Genomic DNA, 18886 nt, shown 5'->3' with positions numbered 1-18886 from the left:
TAAACAGCGAACAGTATAGCAGTTTCACCCAATGATAACAATAATAAGTTTTACATCTTTTCCATATTAAGTTTGTTTTATTGTTTCATAAGTTCAGCATCTTTTCCATATTAAGTTTGTTTTATTTTTTCATGTAAGTGAAGGAGCATTTATTTGAAGCAGTACTGTAGCAGTTCCACCCAACAGTACCAATAATTGTATTATTCATCTTAAAATAAAATGTTTAAATATTTATTTGCCATGCATTTCGCATGCCTACCTTTTTTACTACCTGATATATATCTTTTAAAATTCACTTAAACTGGTAGGAAGCTGGTACAGGGTGCGGCACGTAAAACCGGCCCGTAAAGTGAACACATAAAATGAAATGTAATGTATTGAATATGACTACTCACCTTCACAGCAGGTGCTGAAAGTGTCCTCCGCCCACTTCAACACACATGTGAGCACGATTGAGGAGATTCATATATACCCTTGTCAGTTCTTGTGTTGTAATGCTATTGGTGACATCCTGGATCCTGGTCTTGAGTTCTTCAATTGTGTGTAGATTTGTTTCGTATACTCTTCCCTTTAACAGTCCCCATAAGTAAAAGTCACACGTGGACAAGTCTGGTGACCGAGGAGGCCACAAGCCTTTGCTGATTGTCCTCTCTGGTGTAAACATCTCATGCACAAGGGACAATGATGCAGCTGATGTGTGGCATGTTGCACCGTCCTGCTCAAAGTAACATAACTGACGCTCCTCTTCGGTCAAGTGTGCATAAAACTCCTCCAGGATTCCCATATACACGTCACTGTTCACTGTCGTCTCAAAGAATATGGGCCCAATAACGCGTGTGGCGGAAATGGCACACCAAACACCAATCTTCTCATCATGCAAGGGTACCTGGTGGATTGCGTATGGATTTTCTGTCGACCAATACCGGTTGTTTTGGGAATTTACATACTCAGACAGGTGGAACCACGCCTCTGTCACTCATGATGAGCATTAGTGGATCCAAGAAACCTCTGGCATTATCACACACTGACACTCACCCGGCTTAACACAACGAGGCCTTTTTCTCAACTGGTTTCGACAAGTTTCACTGGCTGCGGCTGCACGTGACTGCTGCAGGTCACGTAAGTCGACCCGACCTCGACACGCCATCTCTTGGTAGGAAGGTAGATTATTTAAGTGTTGCCAAAAACACAATATACCAGAATATTACGATGGGCCGGTTTTACGTGCCGCACCCTGTATATACATAGTTAGATAAGCTAAACAGCGAAAGTGTTAAACGCAGTCCTAACAACATTCTGTAAGTGTTCTTAAGTATTGTCAAGTCTTCATTTTAATTTGCGTTCCACTTATTTCTTCTGGAGGGACTGGGAAAGAATATAGAAGTATTAATAAAAATAATTGGAATACAAATGTAACAAATTTTGTTCGAGATATGGTCAAGGGAGCATATTCGTGACTTTTGAAAACTTGGGGAAATGATTTGTTTCAACAAGAGGAACAAAAACCTACTTCCGCGCTTACGACTATAATGAACCATCAGTCAGTCTATAATAATAATAATAATAATAATAATAATAATAATAATAATAATAATAATATAATAATAATAATAATAATAATAATAATAATAATAATAATAATATAAACTTCTAGTAACGTGGTTGAAAGCTCATTATTTGATTTACAAATGAACGAAAGAGTGGGAAGGTAAATCTTCCAAGACAACTCGACATCAACGGGACTTACGCTGTTAGCCCCAACACATAAGGTTACAATATACAATAGACTTAAAAGACGTTTTAGATATAGGAATATTTATTTTACTCGACAAATCTCTTAATGGGGTAATTAACGAAAAAATACAATTAATACAATTCAACTTGTACAATACCCATTATAATAATATTAAAATTTCTGTCCTTCGCACTTACAACTTGATGTGTTGTATAATATATCTTGAAAAAAATTGTATATACCTTGAATAAAATGAAATGAAACCTTTTAACGTCCTACGGGCATGCCCTTTATTAGGCTGAAGGAAACGACGGATGATTAATGAAAGTGGGTTATTGTGAAAGAATTAGTGGAATGAGGATGTAGGCGAACTCCGAGAAAATCTACGGACACAATCTTGTCGGCTACAAACCGTCGTATCCAGGAATTGAACCAGGGGTCCCTATCGCTGAGACCATGCTAACACAAATCTTGAAGTTGAAAATAAAAGTTTTCCTAAAAACTATCCTAGACCATTTTTAAGGTTCGGTAAAAGAGGACATGTTCACGTAAAAGAGGCTTCTAGTAACCGTATCAACACATTAACTATGTTATATCCCAAATATCACGCAGCCTTCACATCATTTACTTGTGTTGAGATTCAGAAAGATAACACTCATGTGTGTGTTTCCTCCATCTCTGTTGTGAAATATGTTTGACAATAATTTCTGTGTCCACCTGTATATAGGATTTCCAGGTGATATATATTAATTACCTTTCTGACGATTATATTTGGCAAAATGAACAGAAATTTATCTTGAGCTTGATCGTGCCCTGCCCTTGCATGCTGTTGGCCTCGGCAAAGCCCATCAGTCTGCTTCGTGACAATGTTTATAAGAAAGAAAAAAGTAATTCTCACATGACCTTAGAATATTGATTGAACATGTTCTCAGGATTGTTGTCATTTCGTATTTTTGTATTCATCGTTCAACAACCAGAATCTCTTCCGGCAGTTTGCGTGACCCTCAACAAGTAGAAGGGGAAAGATTATTCCCTGTGCACTACATTGTAAAGCCATTGAAGTCATTACAATATTGATGTTGGTTGTTGAAAACACACAGTCACGGATATTGATTCTGCCTTACAGACTGTCCTTGGACGTGAAAACTTTCAACATAGTCTATTAATTTCGGAAAAGTTTCCGAGTTCAACCTATCATTTTATGAATTGCGAGAATATTGATTATCATCTTAACTTTCCCCCCCGTGCATTCACTTCTTATGATGTACGTGTAACGACATATTTTTAGACAAATCGTATTTTTTTTTCTTTTCTCAAACTGGGATGGAAGCAGTCCATCTAAGAAAGATGTCACACCTGTATGGTGTCCTATCTGGTGCAAGCATACATATGTAATCATACAAAGCTAATTTATGTAATGCTAATCATGAAAGCTAATTTATGTAATCGTACAAAGGAACTTGTTGCACAAGGCCGAAGAGAGGGGAACAATGTTTTGAACTAAATAATCTCAATTTTCAGTTCGTTGTTTCGAACAGAGTAACAGGAATACTTTCAGATTAGTTGGATGTGGAACCGCTGCATACGCATTTCATTTTATACTAATTTTGCCATTTTAATCTCGTTTGACACTAGTTACATATCTCTTTTATGTTGAAGAATCATTTGCCTTATCGAGAATCGAACCAGGAACTAGCAAGAAACTTGAGCTAACCGCTCATGAGCTCTGCTTCTCAACTTTTCAGTGGTAGTTGGGCGACATATTTCCAGGATCCATTATCCACTGGGATAGAGGCGATCCATCTAAGATAGATGTCACACCTGTATGGTGTCCTGTCTGGTGCAAGCATACATATGTCGTTAAAACTTACGGACATTATTATAGAGGAACAAATAAAGAAGCGAGCTTTTGTAGTCGTTTATGAGTGATATGTTATTTTCAGGGTTAGGAATTAGATTTTTGGACTGTCAGCATCTATTACCGTCCAGGAATTAGCCCGTCACGTATATGAGGGATGACGTCCCTGGGCGAGCACACTATCCGATGAAAGTAAAGGAAGGAAGCAGCATGGGGCCATTAAGTTAGGTACCATCCCGGCGTTTGCATGGTGTGAATGAGGGAAACCCAGCAAAAACGTCACTTAAGATTGCTGGCCTGAAAAAGCTGTTATACTTTTTCGATCGAGTATATGTTACTTTTATAAAGGTACGAGCAGGGAAATACGAAAGCTGCGATATACCGACAGTTGTTTGGAGTTTCTCATATTTTATTGGATTATATATGGGCTTAGTGTTATGTATATTTCAGAATACGTGTGCTTGCTTCTCAGATATTCTAGAATTTCTGTTAGCGTCTAAATATCGTATTATAATAAGAGAAACCTGCTACATCTATAGTAAGTAGTAAATAACATGTAAGAGTTGACGGTGAAGATTCTTGTAGTTTTTTGAAACAAGTGACACGTTTTACTGTATATTCTCCACACATTCTATGCTGTTTGACACATACATAAATTTGGTGCATATTTTGGTTAAATCTCTCCGAAAATGATCTTTAAAAAAAAAAAAAAAGAAATAGAATATTTTGTGAATGGTTTGTTGTTGGTTTTGTTGCACAAAAAAATATAATAGTCCGGAGGAGAAGCTGATGAACCATGATTTTAGATATACCAGGTTTTTAAGCTGATCTTATATGATTTTGGGGTGCTGATTTCGAATCCGATGGGTGGCACTCCGTAAACCTTGGGGAAACATCGCGAACGGGGCGTAAAGAGGGGTGGTATTCTCTTACTTTCCACGTCATAAATTATTGGATTATCTCAGCATAGTTTCGTTTTACTCATATCCTATTGACAGTAGAATGCCAATTCATGCATATGTTATAAATAACCATACTAGTAACCAATTAACGGAATTTGATAATTTTCTCACAAACGTCAGGGTTGTCAACTATCAATAAAACTTACAAAAATAATTTTTATACAGAATATTTTATTTTACAAAATTTTCACGTAGAAAATGTTAAGAAGAAGAGAAGTATCGTATATATTTCAAATATACAGCCCTTAAACTCTCATATGAGCTATAAATAAAAGAAAGACAATCACTAGAAGGGAAATGGGGAAGTACAAATTTTTACTTCTAAATATCGTTAATATAAAGATAACACATTCGGAACAATTCATATATATAATATCAGTAAACTATTTCCAGTTTGTCCCTTAATCATTTGTGAATAGCCTTAAACGTGTTCGTTGTGTAGAAATTTAGTTCTTCTTTTGAACGTCATAATTGCCACCTATGACGGAGTTGTTTTATAGTATTTTGAGTCGAATTTTTAGTGATAAAAACGTAAAAGTAAACGATATCTACGCAAAGTATATGCAATATTTTTATTTACTCTTCATGTCACTCCAAATACGCTGTAATCATAGGAAAACTGGTTATTCGGGAAAAGCTACAATTGCGACAGTGATATAAGAAATATTTCTTTCGTAAAATGGAGTAATATATTTCTTACTGTATAATTTTAATTTTTCATGCAGTACAACAAAAATAAACCAAACCAACAATGTTTTTCCAACAGAATATCTATCTTTACATGCTGTTAAAAGCATTAACATGTGTTGTTTGGAGAAAAGAATAACAAAGTACAAAACTTTATCAGAATCAACGCACAGGGAAAGTAGTGGACTCCTCTTAATCATTCTCTTCTGGTCGCTCTGGTCCATTCATATACTCACTTTAACAGGTACAGTACGATGTGCACTTCGATGATTTTTCAAGGCAACCATAACCATGATAGCATCATGTTGTGCATAAGCAGCTAATTAAGTTCACCACTACATCAGGCTCTACTGGTGTATTTGCGGGCAATCTAGGAGGTACATATTCTTCTGCAGTATATGGCAAAAATTACCATCCGAAATATCTTACCTCCGATCTAGATCAGGAGGATTAATTTGTTCAACTGATTTCCATATGTCTCTGAAGATAAGCGCGCTTATAATGTTCCAGTAGTGCACCAACAGTTGGAGGAATCTTAGAAAGAGATGACGGACTTGTGATTGTCTTGCTAGCCATCTTTTTCTTCCATTCCAGCTCGTGATCCTTTGATAATGGTTTCTCCACGGCTGTATTACTCAGTAGCAAATGTATCATACTGCTCTGCTACTACATTTTCTTCAGCTTTGGGATCGCCAGCTGATGCAAGTGTGCCTCGAAACTTATAGAATGTTCAGCATTCGCCCTTTACCAATCCCATCATGAGATGAAGTACCGGTAGTATCGCAGCCAGTTAGAGCATGTGCTACCAGAATATTCATCATATACACTGTGCACTCTTACAGCTTCATTTATATCAATTACTTCTCTGGATCCAGGGCATTTTTTCATTACGATTTGTGTAGTTAGCTTTTGAACATATACATGATATCCAAGCAGCACTAGTTATACATCCATGTCGTCACACTTCAACCGCATAGATTGGTCAGGAGCATGTCTAGTCTCCCCAAGAACTATGAGCACCATATATACATCAGCTTCTTCGTGTGTTGTTGGTTCATCCCATAATCTTACTCCTACTTCAGTGGGGAATGGCTGTGGTCCAGTGATAAGCAATCTATGAGATTCATCTATGCTAATGTCCATTAGTAATTCTGAGATTATGAAATAAGTTGCTTTCTCGTATTCAGTGACGTCAATACGAACGCTCTTTTAGGTAAAGGAGTTGATAATATAAGATTATGTTGTCTTAAATTTCCTTGTTGTTTCTTCCTTCGTGTTGCTGCTTTGATCCTGGTCTCATAGTATCTGTCGAATACTAAATGTAGAATATGGGCTTGTTTAAGCTTACTTTCCACCATTGCTGTGAAATGTCTTTACATATATTTCTTCAGTTGCTGGAGGTGCTGGCCATGATACGTGCCAAAGCATTGCACAACCGTCAAGAATGACAGTTTGATGAGTGCTTAGGCTGCTTACTAGGGATCTTGATTTCATTACGGCAGGTTTGTGTTGGAGCACACTTTTTGGGTTTTCTCGCATTTCGCCCTTCTCATTAAACAGAGCAGTCGGAACTGGAGCTAATATGTGGTAACGAAATGATACGAGCATACATGAGCAGGCCCATCGTACGACCCTAAATAACACTTTGGTCAATTATAATTATCAGTTGAGCCCAACTTCACTGATTTCGTAACGTCTAACATTGTTTTAGTTCTCTTGGAAATACTTTGGTGAAAATTTTTTAGACCATTTATACACAAAGTCAGTCAGGTGTTGTGTTCCAACTTTAAGAGCGTCTTGTACTCTTAGTGCACTCTCACGCAAAATTTAACGACAAACAATATTAACTAAGCCCTACGTGGATGGCCTTTCCTATCAAGGGAGTCGATATATGTTGATAAAAATTCACGAATCTTCTCGCGATCTGTACAGTCAGCTTTGATACGTGGACCTGTCTCCTCCTTCTGATGGAAAACTAAGTCCTCATTTTCCAATTTCCTCATATCGTTTACGTCTTTCTGAATTTGACCAAACACGTTTTAAGGAAAGAGTCCATACGGCTAACGTTTTCGCTGCTAAATGAATCCATTTACACCAGCACGTCCATGACCATATCTCATGTATGTAATTTTGATAAACTGATTAGTGGATATCCTATTCCACAAACTCTTTTTGTGCTTTAGTACGTGTTCACCAGCCATGATTTTTGAAGCAGTTTGATTCTTCTCAGATATAAGTTAGTTCACGATCTCGCCTAAACAACACTAAATTTGCATGTTCGTAATTTGAAAACTTTTCGTTTGCTGTAATATGTAAAAAGTTACTATTGTACTTCATGAAATAATAATAATAATAATAAACCTACGTTAATGAAAGCAAAATTTCTGACAAAATTATGCTCCTAATTCTTGTTTGTCTTGCTCGTCTGAAATTATATGAAGAGTAAATAAAAATATTGCATATACTATGCGTAGATATCGTTTACTTTTACGTTTTTATCACAAAAAATTAAGACTCAAAATACGATGAAACATAATTACGTGGCAGTTATGACGTTCAAGAGAGGAACTAAAATTTCCACACAAGGAACACGTTTAAAGCTATTCACAAATGATTAAGAGACAAACTGGAAATAGTTTACTGATATATAAAATATGAATTGTTCCGAATGTATTATTTTTATACTAACGATATTTAGAAAAAAATGTACTTCCCCATTTCCCTTCTAGTGATTCTTTCTTTTATTCATAGCTCATATGAGAGTTTAAGGACTGTATATTTGGAATCAGGGTTGGCTGGTTTAAACCAAGCTTAAAAGGTTTAAACCAAAAAACAAAAAAATGTTCGCAAAAGGGTAAGTGTTCGTACGAGCTTGATGAACACACATTTAAGAGTTATGAAGTCTCACTCTGGTGTATTATTCGTATTATATTCAAACCTAAATTCCTCATTCATTACTCAAAGATATTAAACTACTAAATATACTTTTTTTTTTATAAGTTTATGAATGTTTCTTTTGAGATTTTTTCGTAATTTGTTGTCATTGTTATGCAATTGCAATCAAAGAAAATTCTAAATATTGTTTCGTTTTAATAATGTTTACTATTGATAAAATACATCGAAATGCCGTACTTATTTGGGATGGGGTGGGGGACATACAAACTTCACGAGAGGCATTTATTGAAATCAGAAGTATCTTTGGTATCTATTTATGTATAAATTGGTCAGAGCCAAGGTGGACTCAAATTCGTATCTTTATTCACTTTTCTTACGTGTGCGTGGGTTTTCTCGGGGTTCTCCCGTTTCCTCCCACTTTCTTCATTCCACCATTTCATTCATTACTCATCATCACCGTCTCCTTTAGCCTAACCGGCATAACCGTGGGACGTAAAACTCAAAGATTTCATTTCATTTTTCACTTTTCTTAGTGGTATGCAAATTAAGTCGTGGTATTTCTTTAACTTGGACTAATAAAGTGGACCGTAGTGAACTAACTTGGACTAAATTAGTTCTTCTGTACTCTGTAGTATTTTGAAATTGTCCATATGTCATTCTGTACAATGGTTTCACTTCTGCAACTGTTTATCTTTTTGTCCTTTTGAAATGACTCTTGATAATTATATTAACAAGTATGTAAAGATCAGTACATCGTATTTTTATCAAGAGTCCTTCGTGAGTGAGTCGGAAGACGTATCGCATTTATGCCCAATTAGTCCCGGTTTCGAGTTCAAATGGAGGACAATTTCTCTCGGATGTAAGCCGATAAGCCGTTTTTATTCCGCTTTAAGCTTATGTGACCCCTTTCAGTATAACCTGGTTGTTGTATAATAACACCAAGGCGAAACAAACTTATTTCTGTCGATATGTGATATAAGTACGTAGAGCAAATCATTTAAACCAAAAAACTCATGGTTTTTGCCAACCCTGTTTGGAATATATATGATACTTCTCTTGTTGTTAACATTTTCTACGTGAAAGTTTTGTAAAATAAAATATTCTGTATAAAGTTTTTTTTTGTAAATTTTGATAGCTGGCAACCCTGACATTTGTGAGAAAATTATCAAATTCCGTTAATCGGTTACTAGTATGTTTATTTATAATATATGCATGAATTGGCATTCTACTGTCAATAGGATATGAGTAAAATGAAATGCTGATATAATCCAGTAATTTAAGACATAGAAAGTAAGAGTACACCACCCTTCTTTACACCCGTTTGCGGAGTTTCCCCAAGGCTTATAGAGTGGCACTCATCGAATTCGAAATCAGCACCCCAAAATCATATAAGATCAGCTTAAAAACCTTTATATATATCTATATATATATATATATATATATATATATATATATATATATATATATATATATATATATATATATATATATATATATATATATATATATATATATATATATATATATATAATCATGGTTCGGCTAAAAATTTCATCTTCTCCCCCGGACTATAGTCATTTATTTATGAATCGTTCGAATCAAAAAATAAGAAATAAATCAGTTCAAAACAGCTTGCAGTTACGAAGAATAGAATTATTGAAAAGAATTCATGGATAAGAATATAGTAGTGGAGTCAAACTAAGATATGTTTCGAATAAGAAATCTTTCTTTTTGCAGGGAGGAGTGCCGAGGCCGGGTCAGCCTCCGTTTTTAGGCGGACCAGGTTTCCAGCAAGGTAGCCAGCAAGGAACACAACAGTATCCCCCGTATCCGCAACGATATCCCACGCCGCCCGGATCAGCGCCTGGACCCGGCCGACCAGTCAGTGGACAGCCCTTCTCGACGCATCAGGTAAGTGTGATACGTAGTTACTATTTACACACAGAAATTTTTATATTAAACTCTTCTGTCGAAAAAAAAAAAAAGTTCAGTTTCTTCATTAAAAAGCGTGTAGCTCTATAAAACTGTAATACTTGCGTTAAAAAGTTGATCCTCGTTGTATCTAATTTGAAATTTGTCTGAGTAAATCGTAAGATTTTTGTGCTTGGTATTATCGAATTCCCTGCTGATCAAGTCTCCATTGGAATAACATCCAGAAATGGATAGTAATTAGTAACAAGGGGGAAATTTCATGCGCCAATATCAATGCCAGTGTACGTTTTCAAGCTTATGCATTTCATGTGTGTGCTTTTCTGTGATACAAACATATATATGGACTCTAATAAATATTCAATTCACATACAGAAAATTTCAGAAATATATGCTTTATATTCAAGAGCGTATATAAAAGATAAAACAGTGGTCCCAAAATGCCTAGTTCTGAGACATTAAAAATGTTTAAGAAGCACTTTACCGACAGTGAGTTTGCTGACATAAAAAGAAATCTCTGATTGTTCTGTGGAAATCAATTATATCTTTTTTAAAGGCTTATGGTGTGTAGATTCGGGAATATATATTACCTTTTTTCCTGATTCGTCATATGGGAGCCGTGGTGGCTCAGTGGTAGAGTGTTCATCTCTGGTGCGTGGGGTCCCTAGTTAGGTTCCAGTTCTCGCCATGTAAACTTTGTGGTGGACAAACACCATGTGCTCGGATTTTCTCGGGATTTTCCCGTTTCCTCCCACTTTCTTCATTCATTTCTCATCATCACCGTCTCCTTTAGCCCACCCGGCATAAGTGTGGGACGTAAAACTCGAAGATTTCGGATTCGTTATAAGTGGAAGAGAAAGTCGACTATGTCCATAAAAGATGGAATATTTAAAATTCTTCTTTCACTTCTCAACTATAGGTTCGTGAGCAGGGTTGACTGGTTTAAACCAAAAAACGAAAAATGTTCGTAAAAGTGTGTGTTCGTAAAATCTTGATGATTATACATTTGAAGAGTAAGGGGAATAAAGGAGGAATGTCACAAAACTGCATTATGGAGAAAACGGCGTTTTAATATTGAAAACCGCGTAAAAAGAATAGGGTAGTTAAATCTTTTGTCCCCTTTTACATGGACATTTCTACATCTACGCATGCATGGCATATGTAGTCAAATAGTACCAAGGGTCACCAACAGGTAAGATAAAGCACCAGAAAAAGCACTATTTATGATAAATGGGTCAGAGCCAAAGTGGACTCAAATAATACGTATCTCTGTTCACTTTTCACTTGTAGGCAAATTAAGTCGTCGGTCGAGTGTGGATTTCTGACGCGAGCGGTCGACAGGTGAGTGCGGCGCTCACTTACAATATAATCGTTTCTATAGCTGTTTATGACTTTATATGGAATTCATTTTGAACACATTTCTATATGTTGACATTTTCTGATGTATTATTATTATTATTAATAATAATAATAAAAAATCGCAAATAAAATTATAATGCGTTTATATAAAGCATTCCTTATTACAAGTTATATCTATTTTTATTACCAAAGTTTTTTTTAAAATCAATTTCTGTTATCCCATAAACAATACAATTAGTTGATTATCATTGTCGCATAGAATAACATTTTTATTGTCATTGTCACATAAGGATTACATTTTCTAAAAAAAATATTTACATAATTAGAGCGAGTTTTCAGTATATGCTCTGCATATGTTCATACTATTTATATTTTGAGTTGGAAATTTCTAATGAAATTAAAGATATATAATGGCAATTTATGCGCATTTATGCCCAATTATACCTAAATATATTATTATAAACTACTTATGTCTCTTGATACATACAGTAGGTATTTCAATAAGACGCTGTTCTACTCCATGTCTCATCACTGTACTGATGTCACCCATTACACTTACAGAAGATGCTGACAGTGTATTTCCCACAGATTGGCACTTGACAGGCAGCATGTACCGTTTTCTTCTGTTTTTCGCAAGCCGTAGTTGAATCTGCTCCTTCTTGTTGCCCATGATCTCGGAAAAATCACTCACGCCGTCGGTCGACAGGTGAGCGTGACGCTCATAAAATACGCATAGTCACATTTATAAGGCCAGTACTACTCCAACAAAAGAGAATGAAAAGGTTACACTTGACTCTCACACACAAGACACATCAAGAGACAGCTAGACGGCGCCTCAAGTCTGTGACCCCACTAGGGCGGCTTTGAAACGAAAATATAAACCAGGGTGAGCGCTGCACTCACCTGTCGACCGTTCCCGGGTTAACTTGGGCTAATAAAAGTCGTAGGGAACTAACTTGGACTAAATTAGTTCTACTGTACTTTCACTTCTACTGTACTTATTTTCACTTGTAGTATAATGGTAACTGTTTCGGATATCCAATACTTATAATTTGTAACTGTTTCGGATATCTAGCATATCCTTCTTCGGACACTATCGAAAATAAATGAAAATACAGACACATATATAAATATTGTTATGACAAAGTTCAAATTATTTAACCGTCATATATATAGTCATTATTATGAAAAAGTTTAAGTTCTTTTAACAGACATATGTATAGTTATTGTTGTACTTTTTTATTTTTATTTATTTATTTATTTATATTTTATTTTATTATTATTATTATTATTTTCTTCCTATTTACTGAGGCCTTCAGCCAATCCCATAAGTCTTCGTTTTCACTTTCCAACTAATCATGTTCCTTCATTTTTGGTTCTTATAAGGGTCTTTTCTTTTTTCTTTTTCTCTATGCTATTCAAACTTCCTTGCCATAATTTATTAATAGGTAAGCCCCCTGTCCAGTTCATCAGTTTATCTCTTCCTACATTCTTTATCCAATCTGCGTCTTTCCACTTCCTTATTATCATTCTTTTCTCCATCTCCAATACTTCCGTCTTATCCCAATTAATTCCGTGATTCGTCTCCTTAACATGTTTGTATATGGCATTGGTATCTTCCTCCTAACATCATGTTGTTTTATCCTTTCTTTCATTCTCTTTCCTGTCTCTCCTATATATGACATATCGCAGTCCTCACACCACACCCTATAGATGACTCCTTCTTCCTCGTCATTAATCTTTTTAGTTCCTTTTCTATTCTTCTTCTTTATTGATCTTAATAAAGTTTCTCCACTCTTTCTGTAAGTTCTGACCCGTCCTTTCTTCAATAAATATACTGATCTTTACATGCTTGTTAATATAATTGTCAGGAGTCCTTCGTGAGTGAGTCGGCAGACGTATCGCATTTGTGGCCAATTAGTCCCGGTTTCGAGTTCAAATGGAGGACAATTTCTCTCGGATGTAAGCCGAGAAACTATTTGGATTCCGCTTTAAGCTTATGTGACCTCTTCCAGCATAACCCAGTTGTTGCTTAATAACTCCAAGGCGAAACAAACTTATTTCTGTCCATATGTGATATAAATACATAGAGCAAATTATTTAAACAAAAAAATGTTTAAACAAAAAAAGTTTAAACAAAAAACTTTAAAAAAACATTGTTTTTGCCAACCCTGTTGGTGAGCAATATGAAAAGTTTAAAAGTTTTCTTCCCCTTGGAAGAGCTTTTTCATATTTTGATAAGGCCCCTTCTTTGTAACTATACCTAGGTATTTTATCCTTGATCTTCCTCTTCCTGGTTTTCCTTCTGCCTTTCCCTATGTCAACACGGTGATCCAATCGGAGTGCCGAATAAGATGGCCAAGCATGCTATTTCTTCTTTTTCCTATTATCTTCATGATTCATCTATTATCGTCCTTCATTAGCTTCCTTTAGTAGGTCTTCATTCCTTTTCCTTTCAGTGATGATATGCGCAGCATTCTCCGCCAACACCACATTTGAAATGCTTTCAGCTTGGATATTTCAGCTTTTCTCAGTGTTCACATCTCTGATCCGTAAAACGCTACGCTCCATACCAGAGTCTTAATAAGTCGTTTTCGAACGTCCAACGACACGTTTCTTAATGTTAGCAGTCCTCTTTTCCTATTGAATACTTGTTTAGCCTGCTTATTTAAAATTAAACAGTTAATTTCGTAAATACTTGGCTCAGACTTTGTAATGTCTATTAGTGAATTTTCCCTCTCATTACTGTGTTCTACAAATGCCTAGTGTGAAGATTGATGAACTATTTTTAATATGTTGTTTAATTTAGTCATATTGGTAGTGGTGCCAGAGATGTTTAAGAAATTAATTTTATTTAATATAAATAAGCAGTTTCAGTGTCATTACCTTTCTTCCACATAAGCAGTTAAGAATCATTATAATATATATAGTGTAAAAATGTATGCTTTAAGTTTTTAAAGTAAGAAAATGTATTTCATTCGACGATTTGGGAATGTTTAGTACATGATCCCTTGAAAAGAGGCTGCTAATTTAGTTTTTAAGAATTCAAAGAAACAATATTGACAAAGTATTTACCAGATCCGTAGAACCAACGTTTCTGGCCCCATGTTAACGTAACGTATTTATACGTGTTTGCATGCAGAATGACCTCTTCGAGACGAACAAATAACATTTTTAAACGTTATAAACCGAACACTACATTCTTTTGCCATTTCAGTGAAAAACAAGAGAACAGAGGACAGCAAAAGAATGTTTTTGGACTAATGCTTTGAAATAATTATGCATATATCCCATTTATGAACTCTTTACTCCATAGCTTGAAACAGTAGGACAAAAAAGGAAGTACTGCTGAAGCTCAATGTTTTTGTTAGTTATGTGATTTCCGAAAAGAAATGAGGAGTCTTGTATTTTGAAAGCCCTTCTGCTCATTGAAGCACTTTTTAAGTAGTAAAAATGTCGAAATGCATTATAAAATGTCGAAGTGCACATATGATTTCCGTCGTCATTTCTATTTCCAGTCGTTAGTAATATGGTGTCTAGTCCGTAGTAGATTGCTGTTTGTTATTTAGAACCAAAGATCCACCTAAAAGAAAACATCGGGTTTTTAGGAGATAAAAAAGAACCCTTCTATCATGAAGGAAAAATTATAGTATGCTGTTGTCAAAATTGCTCGCTTCGGTATCTCAATTCTTGGATTTTATGTAACATCGATACTCAGATATGGGGCCGCGAAGCTCAGTGATAGAGCGCTCACCTCTGATACGTGGGATCTCTGGTTCGATCATAGCCCGCCTCACGTAGACGTTTCCTCGGTTTATGCTTGGGTTTCCTCGGGGGTTCTCGCGTTTCCTCTCAATTTCTTCATTCCATAGTTTCATTCGTAATCTTTATCACCATTCACCTTAACTTCGGAGCATGATCGTTGGGTACAATCACTCATTGGCTTAAAGAGAAGATATACCTCAAAAAAGATATTGGTTTGTCAAAAGTTTTTCTTTCTGTTTTAATAAATACTCATTGAGAAACTACATTTTTAGACAGTGCCCATAGAGATTTTCTGTCACACTAGATAACTCGAAAATCTAAAAAAATTAATCAAACTACTTTTTTTTTTGAAGGATCTTTTGTAGTGTCTTTCTATGCTTCCTGGTTCCACTGCCGTATGATTGGATGAACCATTATTAATTTTCTTTAACATAAAAATTGTATCTTAAGTAATACGCATATTTCTTCTTCTACTAGTAGTCAGTCGAAACATTTCAAAAGAAATTTTCACCAGAAGGAATAGGTTTTTAAGACTTCCAAGTATTGTAGCCTTAGTATGAGAAATTTTGTAGAACGATTTTCTTTGTCCATCTGTCTCTATCCAAAGACATCAGAGCGAAAACCGTAAGAGTTAGCGGTTTTTTTTTTTTTTTTTTTTAATATATAGAAAACTTTCTGTCCTTGTCTCGATATTGAAATCAGAAGTGGCAGAAATGTATCCCTTCCGATTTCAATTAGTATTGGATTCCATAAAGGCAGATTGATAAGAGATAGTAAGAACTTATTTATTTATTGTAATGAATTCAACGTTTCTACCATTTCTGGTTTCAGTATTGGTTTCCATTGAGCAAGAAAACTACCAGAGATAGCGAGAGTTAGTTAGTTTGTTTGTTTTTTTAAATATGGATGTAACCCCAAGAGTATGTCTCTGCATTTATCTTTCTGTTGAAACCGTCAGTGGTAGATTTGTTACTTCCATTGTGATTATTGGATTTTAACCGTTTGAAAATCGACTGCAGTTTCACAGTGTAAAACGAAACTGACTTGCTGAAGTATGAAATAGTTAGTTGAATGTTCCGCAGCTAAGCTCTGGAGGCTACAGGAGACGGATGAAAAATTCAAATGAATAAATCGGAAAGACAGGGTAAGATGAAGACATTACGGGTGGGGGACGAGAGAACATAGAATACTCAGGCAGATGTCCACTACCGAATCATATAGTCTCAATCAAACCAAATCACAGTCTTCTCATACCAGAAATGATAACTCTCGGGAATTAGGCCATGGTGCCTCCAGTAGATTTTTGTACGGTCCTTGCAAGTGAGTTTTGTGAAGTCCAACCCAGGAAATAAATAATTATTTTTGAGCTGACCACAAATAAGAATTGGTTTGTGTGGCAATGTGTTTCTCGTAATTTAAGCATGTCGATATAAAGATTTCCTTTTAGTTTCTTGTAAGTTATTTGTAGTGTCCCACCATATATAATTTTTATATACGATGTATAGTCGGACTGAAGAAAGTGCATTCTTCGTAGTAAAAGAACGGAAATTTTCCATCTTAAATTCTCGTCTGTTGGAATTAGCTTTCCGTCCGTTCTAAAAACCGTTTTTTTTTTTTTTTTTTTTTTTTTAAATGAAGAATATAGAACTTCTTCCAAACAGAATTCTCATCTAATTATCTCCATATATAGAAACGTGTTTTCAGTTAGTTGTATTATGAATGTGGCTGAAAGTCAATTTGAATAGTAAAGATAAATTTGAATAATTCTTCTAATGAATATGAAATAAGAAATAATAAATCTGAATGTAATCGAACGTTTTCTTTTCCCAGTGATCTAACATCTCGTGTGCGGAATAGAGTGAAAGAGCGGAATAAGGATAGCTCAAAATCTTAGAAGTTTTTGTAGTTCGGCTATTTCATCCCAACTAAGATTCTGGCTCTGCCTAGTGAATATCGAAATAGTAATTTCAATAAAAGTTTGAACTATTTATTCTATGGAAACGGTCCAAGAAACATGAGGCGTGTAGTCAATTGAACAGAGAAAGTAAACTTGATAAAAATAATGAAATCACAGAAATGCTATTACTATAAACTTACAGATGCTGGTTCATTTTTGAAATACTTGCATATTGACTGTATAATGTTTAATTTTAAATGCTCTGACGTGAATGAGAACCCAGGTTTTATCTTGGCAATGCACTGCTATTGTTTTTCTAATATATGCTTAATAATATGATACTTAAAAGTTTATGGTAGTTCCTATATATAGCGGATAAAGTGTTTTTAAAACATATCAGAATGGAAATTTCGAAAGCTAATACAGTTCTTTTCTTTTCTTTTTTTAAATATACTTTAAAAAACGTGAAGGAAATGTATTGACTTACGGACTAATTGATATTAGAAGATCACTGTGTTCGTGGCAACCCTGCAAAACGCCTTGTGATTGAGGGTCAGTGGACAATAACCTCGTGTTGGATAGTTTTCTTCCCAATCACACACAGAAACGCGCGCACACACATACAAAACTGCCTTTTTCCTCTTATGGTGGAAGATAAACCCAACTCCACCTGGCATCTTGTCTCTTAGGCAGTTGTTGCACGATATATTTGTATGTGTTCACTTGACTGCCTGCCTCCGACCGCTTTTCATTCAGCGGGAAGAGGGGAGTAGTAAGAGCACATTGTAATTATTCTTAGGGCACGAACCTCCCATGTAATTATGGAGGCGTGCCAAGAGAGATCACTGCTACCCTAAACATCTGTAGAATAAGAGAGAAACGGGGTCAACAATAAAAAATTGATCAAAATGTAAAATTCTACATTTTATTTTAATGGTTGTAATTCGATAAATTTCTCAGTTATACGTCATTCATCTCGTAAAAGAGTTGATATCACTTTGTTTCCATTTCTTCGTCAGTGCATTTTTGAGTATTTATTTGTCTGCCATCGAAGTCTGTAAAACTTGCATCCAATCTTGCGAAGTCTTTAATCAAATATAATAAATTTATACTTGAAAGTTTCCAGAAAAAAATTAGGGATGCATAATTTTGTCATGTTATTTAATTACTCTGAAGTTAATCCTTGCAAAACTGCAAGATTCCTCATACATAAAGGTAATTTATATCAGACTAAATAGGTTTTTACGTAATCTTGTCTATATTCCTTTCCACTGTTAATAATCAGATGCATGTTCTTAATTAGTTAAGTAAGCTATACTCAACGACACATTGAATATGTGCATCGAAAATCAAAGAAACAAAGAGAAACTTATTTTCATGTATTGCATGCACTTTTGCTATATATACTATTAGGAACTAGTTCCTTGTATGTGAAAGGGTTAGTCCACGGTCCATGGGTGCATGTGATTCGGGTTTGATTTATCGGGGTTCGAGCACGAATGAATAGGGGACCTACGTAAATAACTGGCGAATTCCAACTTAGAAAGCCAGAAATAGTTTCATTGGAAGCTACCTGTTACTATTCATTTTAACGTGCACAATTGAGACGGTTATAGTCCTGCAAGGGCTGTACGCCACAGAGTTCAGTTTATTCTATCAGACGTAGCCACGAAGAAGGAATAGTTGCATCTGGCATTGTGTTCATTACTTGTTTTTTCCTTCTGACCATTTCAGGCTGCTTTTTAGGAGGCAACGAGAAACATATCATTCACAAGTATGTTACATATAGAAGATTGGGT

The 18886-nt window shown here is 35.3% G+C and overlaps 1 protein-coding gene across 7 annotated transcripts in view; it reads left to right on the top strand.

Annotated features, from left to right (window-relative positions):
• Nucleotides 1-18886, top strand: part of osa (trithorax group protein osa) — a 253832-nt gene that overhangs the window by 95374 nt on the left and 139572 nt on the right. For all 7 annotated transcript variants that reach the window (XM_081727104.1, XM_081727113.1, XM_081727117.1 and 4 more), the window contains exon 2: nucleotides 9875-10048. In XM_081727104.1, coding sequence (XP_081583230.1) covers nucleotides 9875-10048 — 174 coding nt within the window. The remainder of the gene's footprint in view (nucleotides 1-9874; nucleotides 10049-18886) is intronic.

Source organism: Thermobia domestica, chromosome 1, assembly GCF_964235325.1.
Source record: "Thermobia domestica chromosome 1, izTheDome1.hap1.1, whole genome shotgun sequence".
Taxonomy (NCBI): Eukaryota; Metazoa; Arthropoda; class Insecta; order Zygentoma; family Lepismatidae; genus Thermobia; species Thermobia domestica.
Note: the sequence above shows the minus strand (reverse complement) of the source record. Positions and strands in the feature narration are given on the sequence as shown.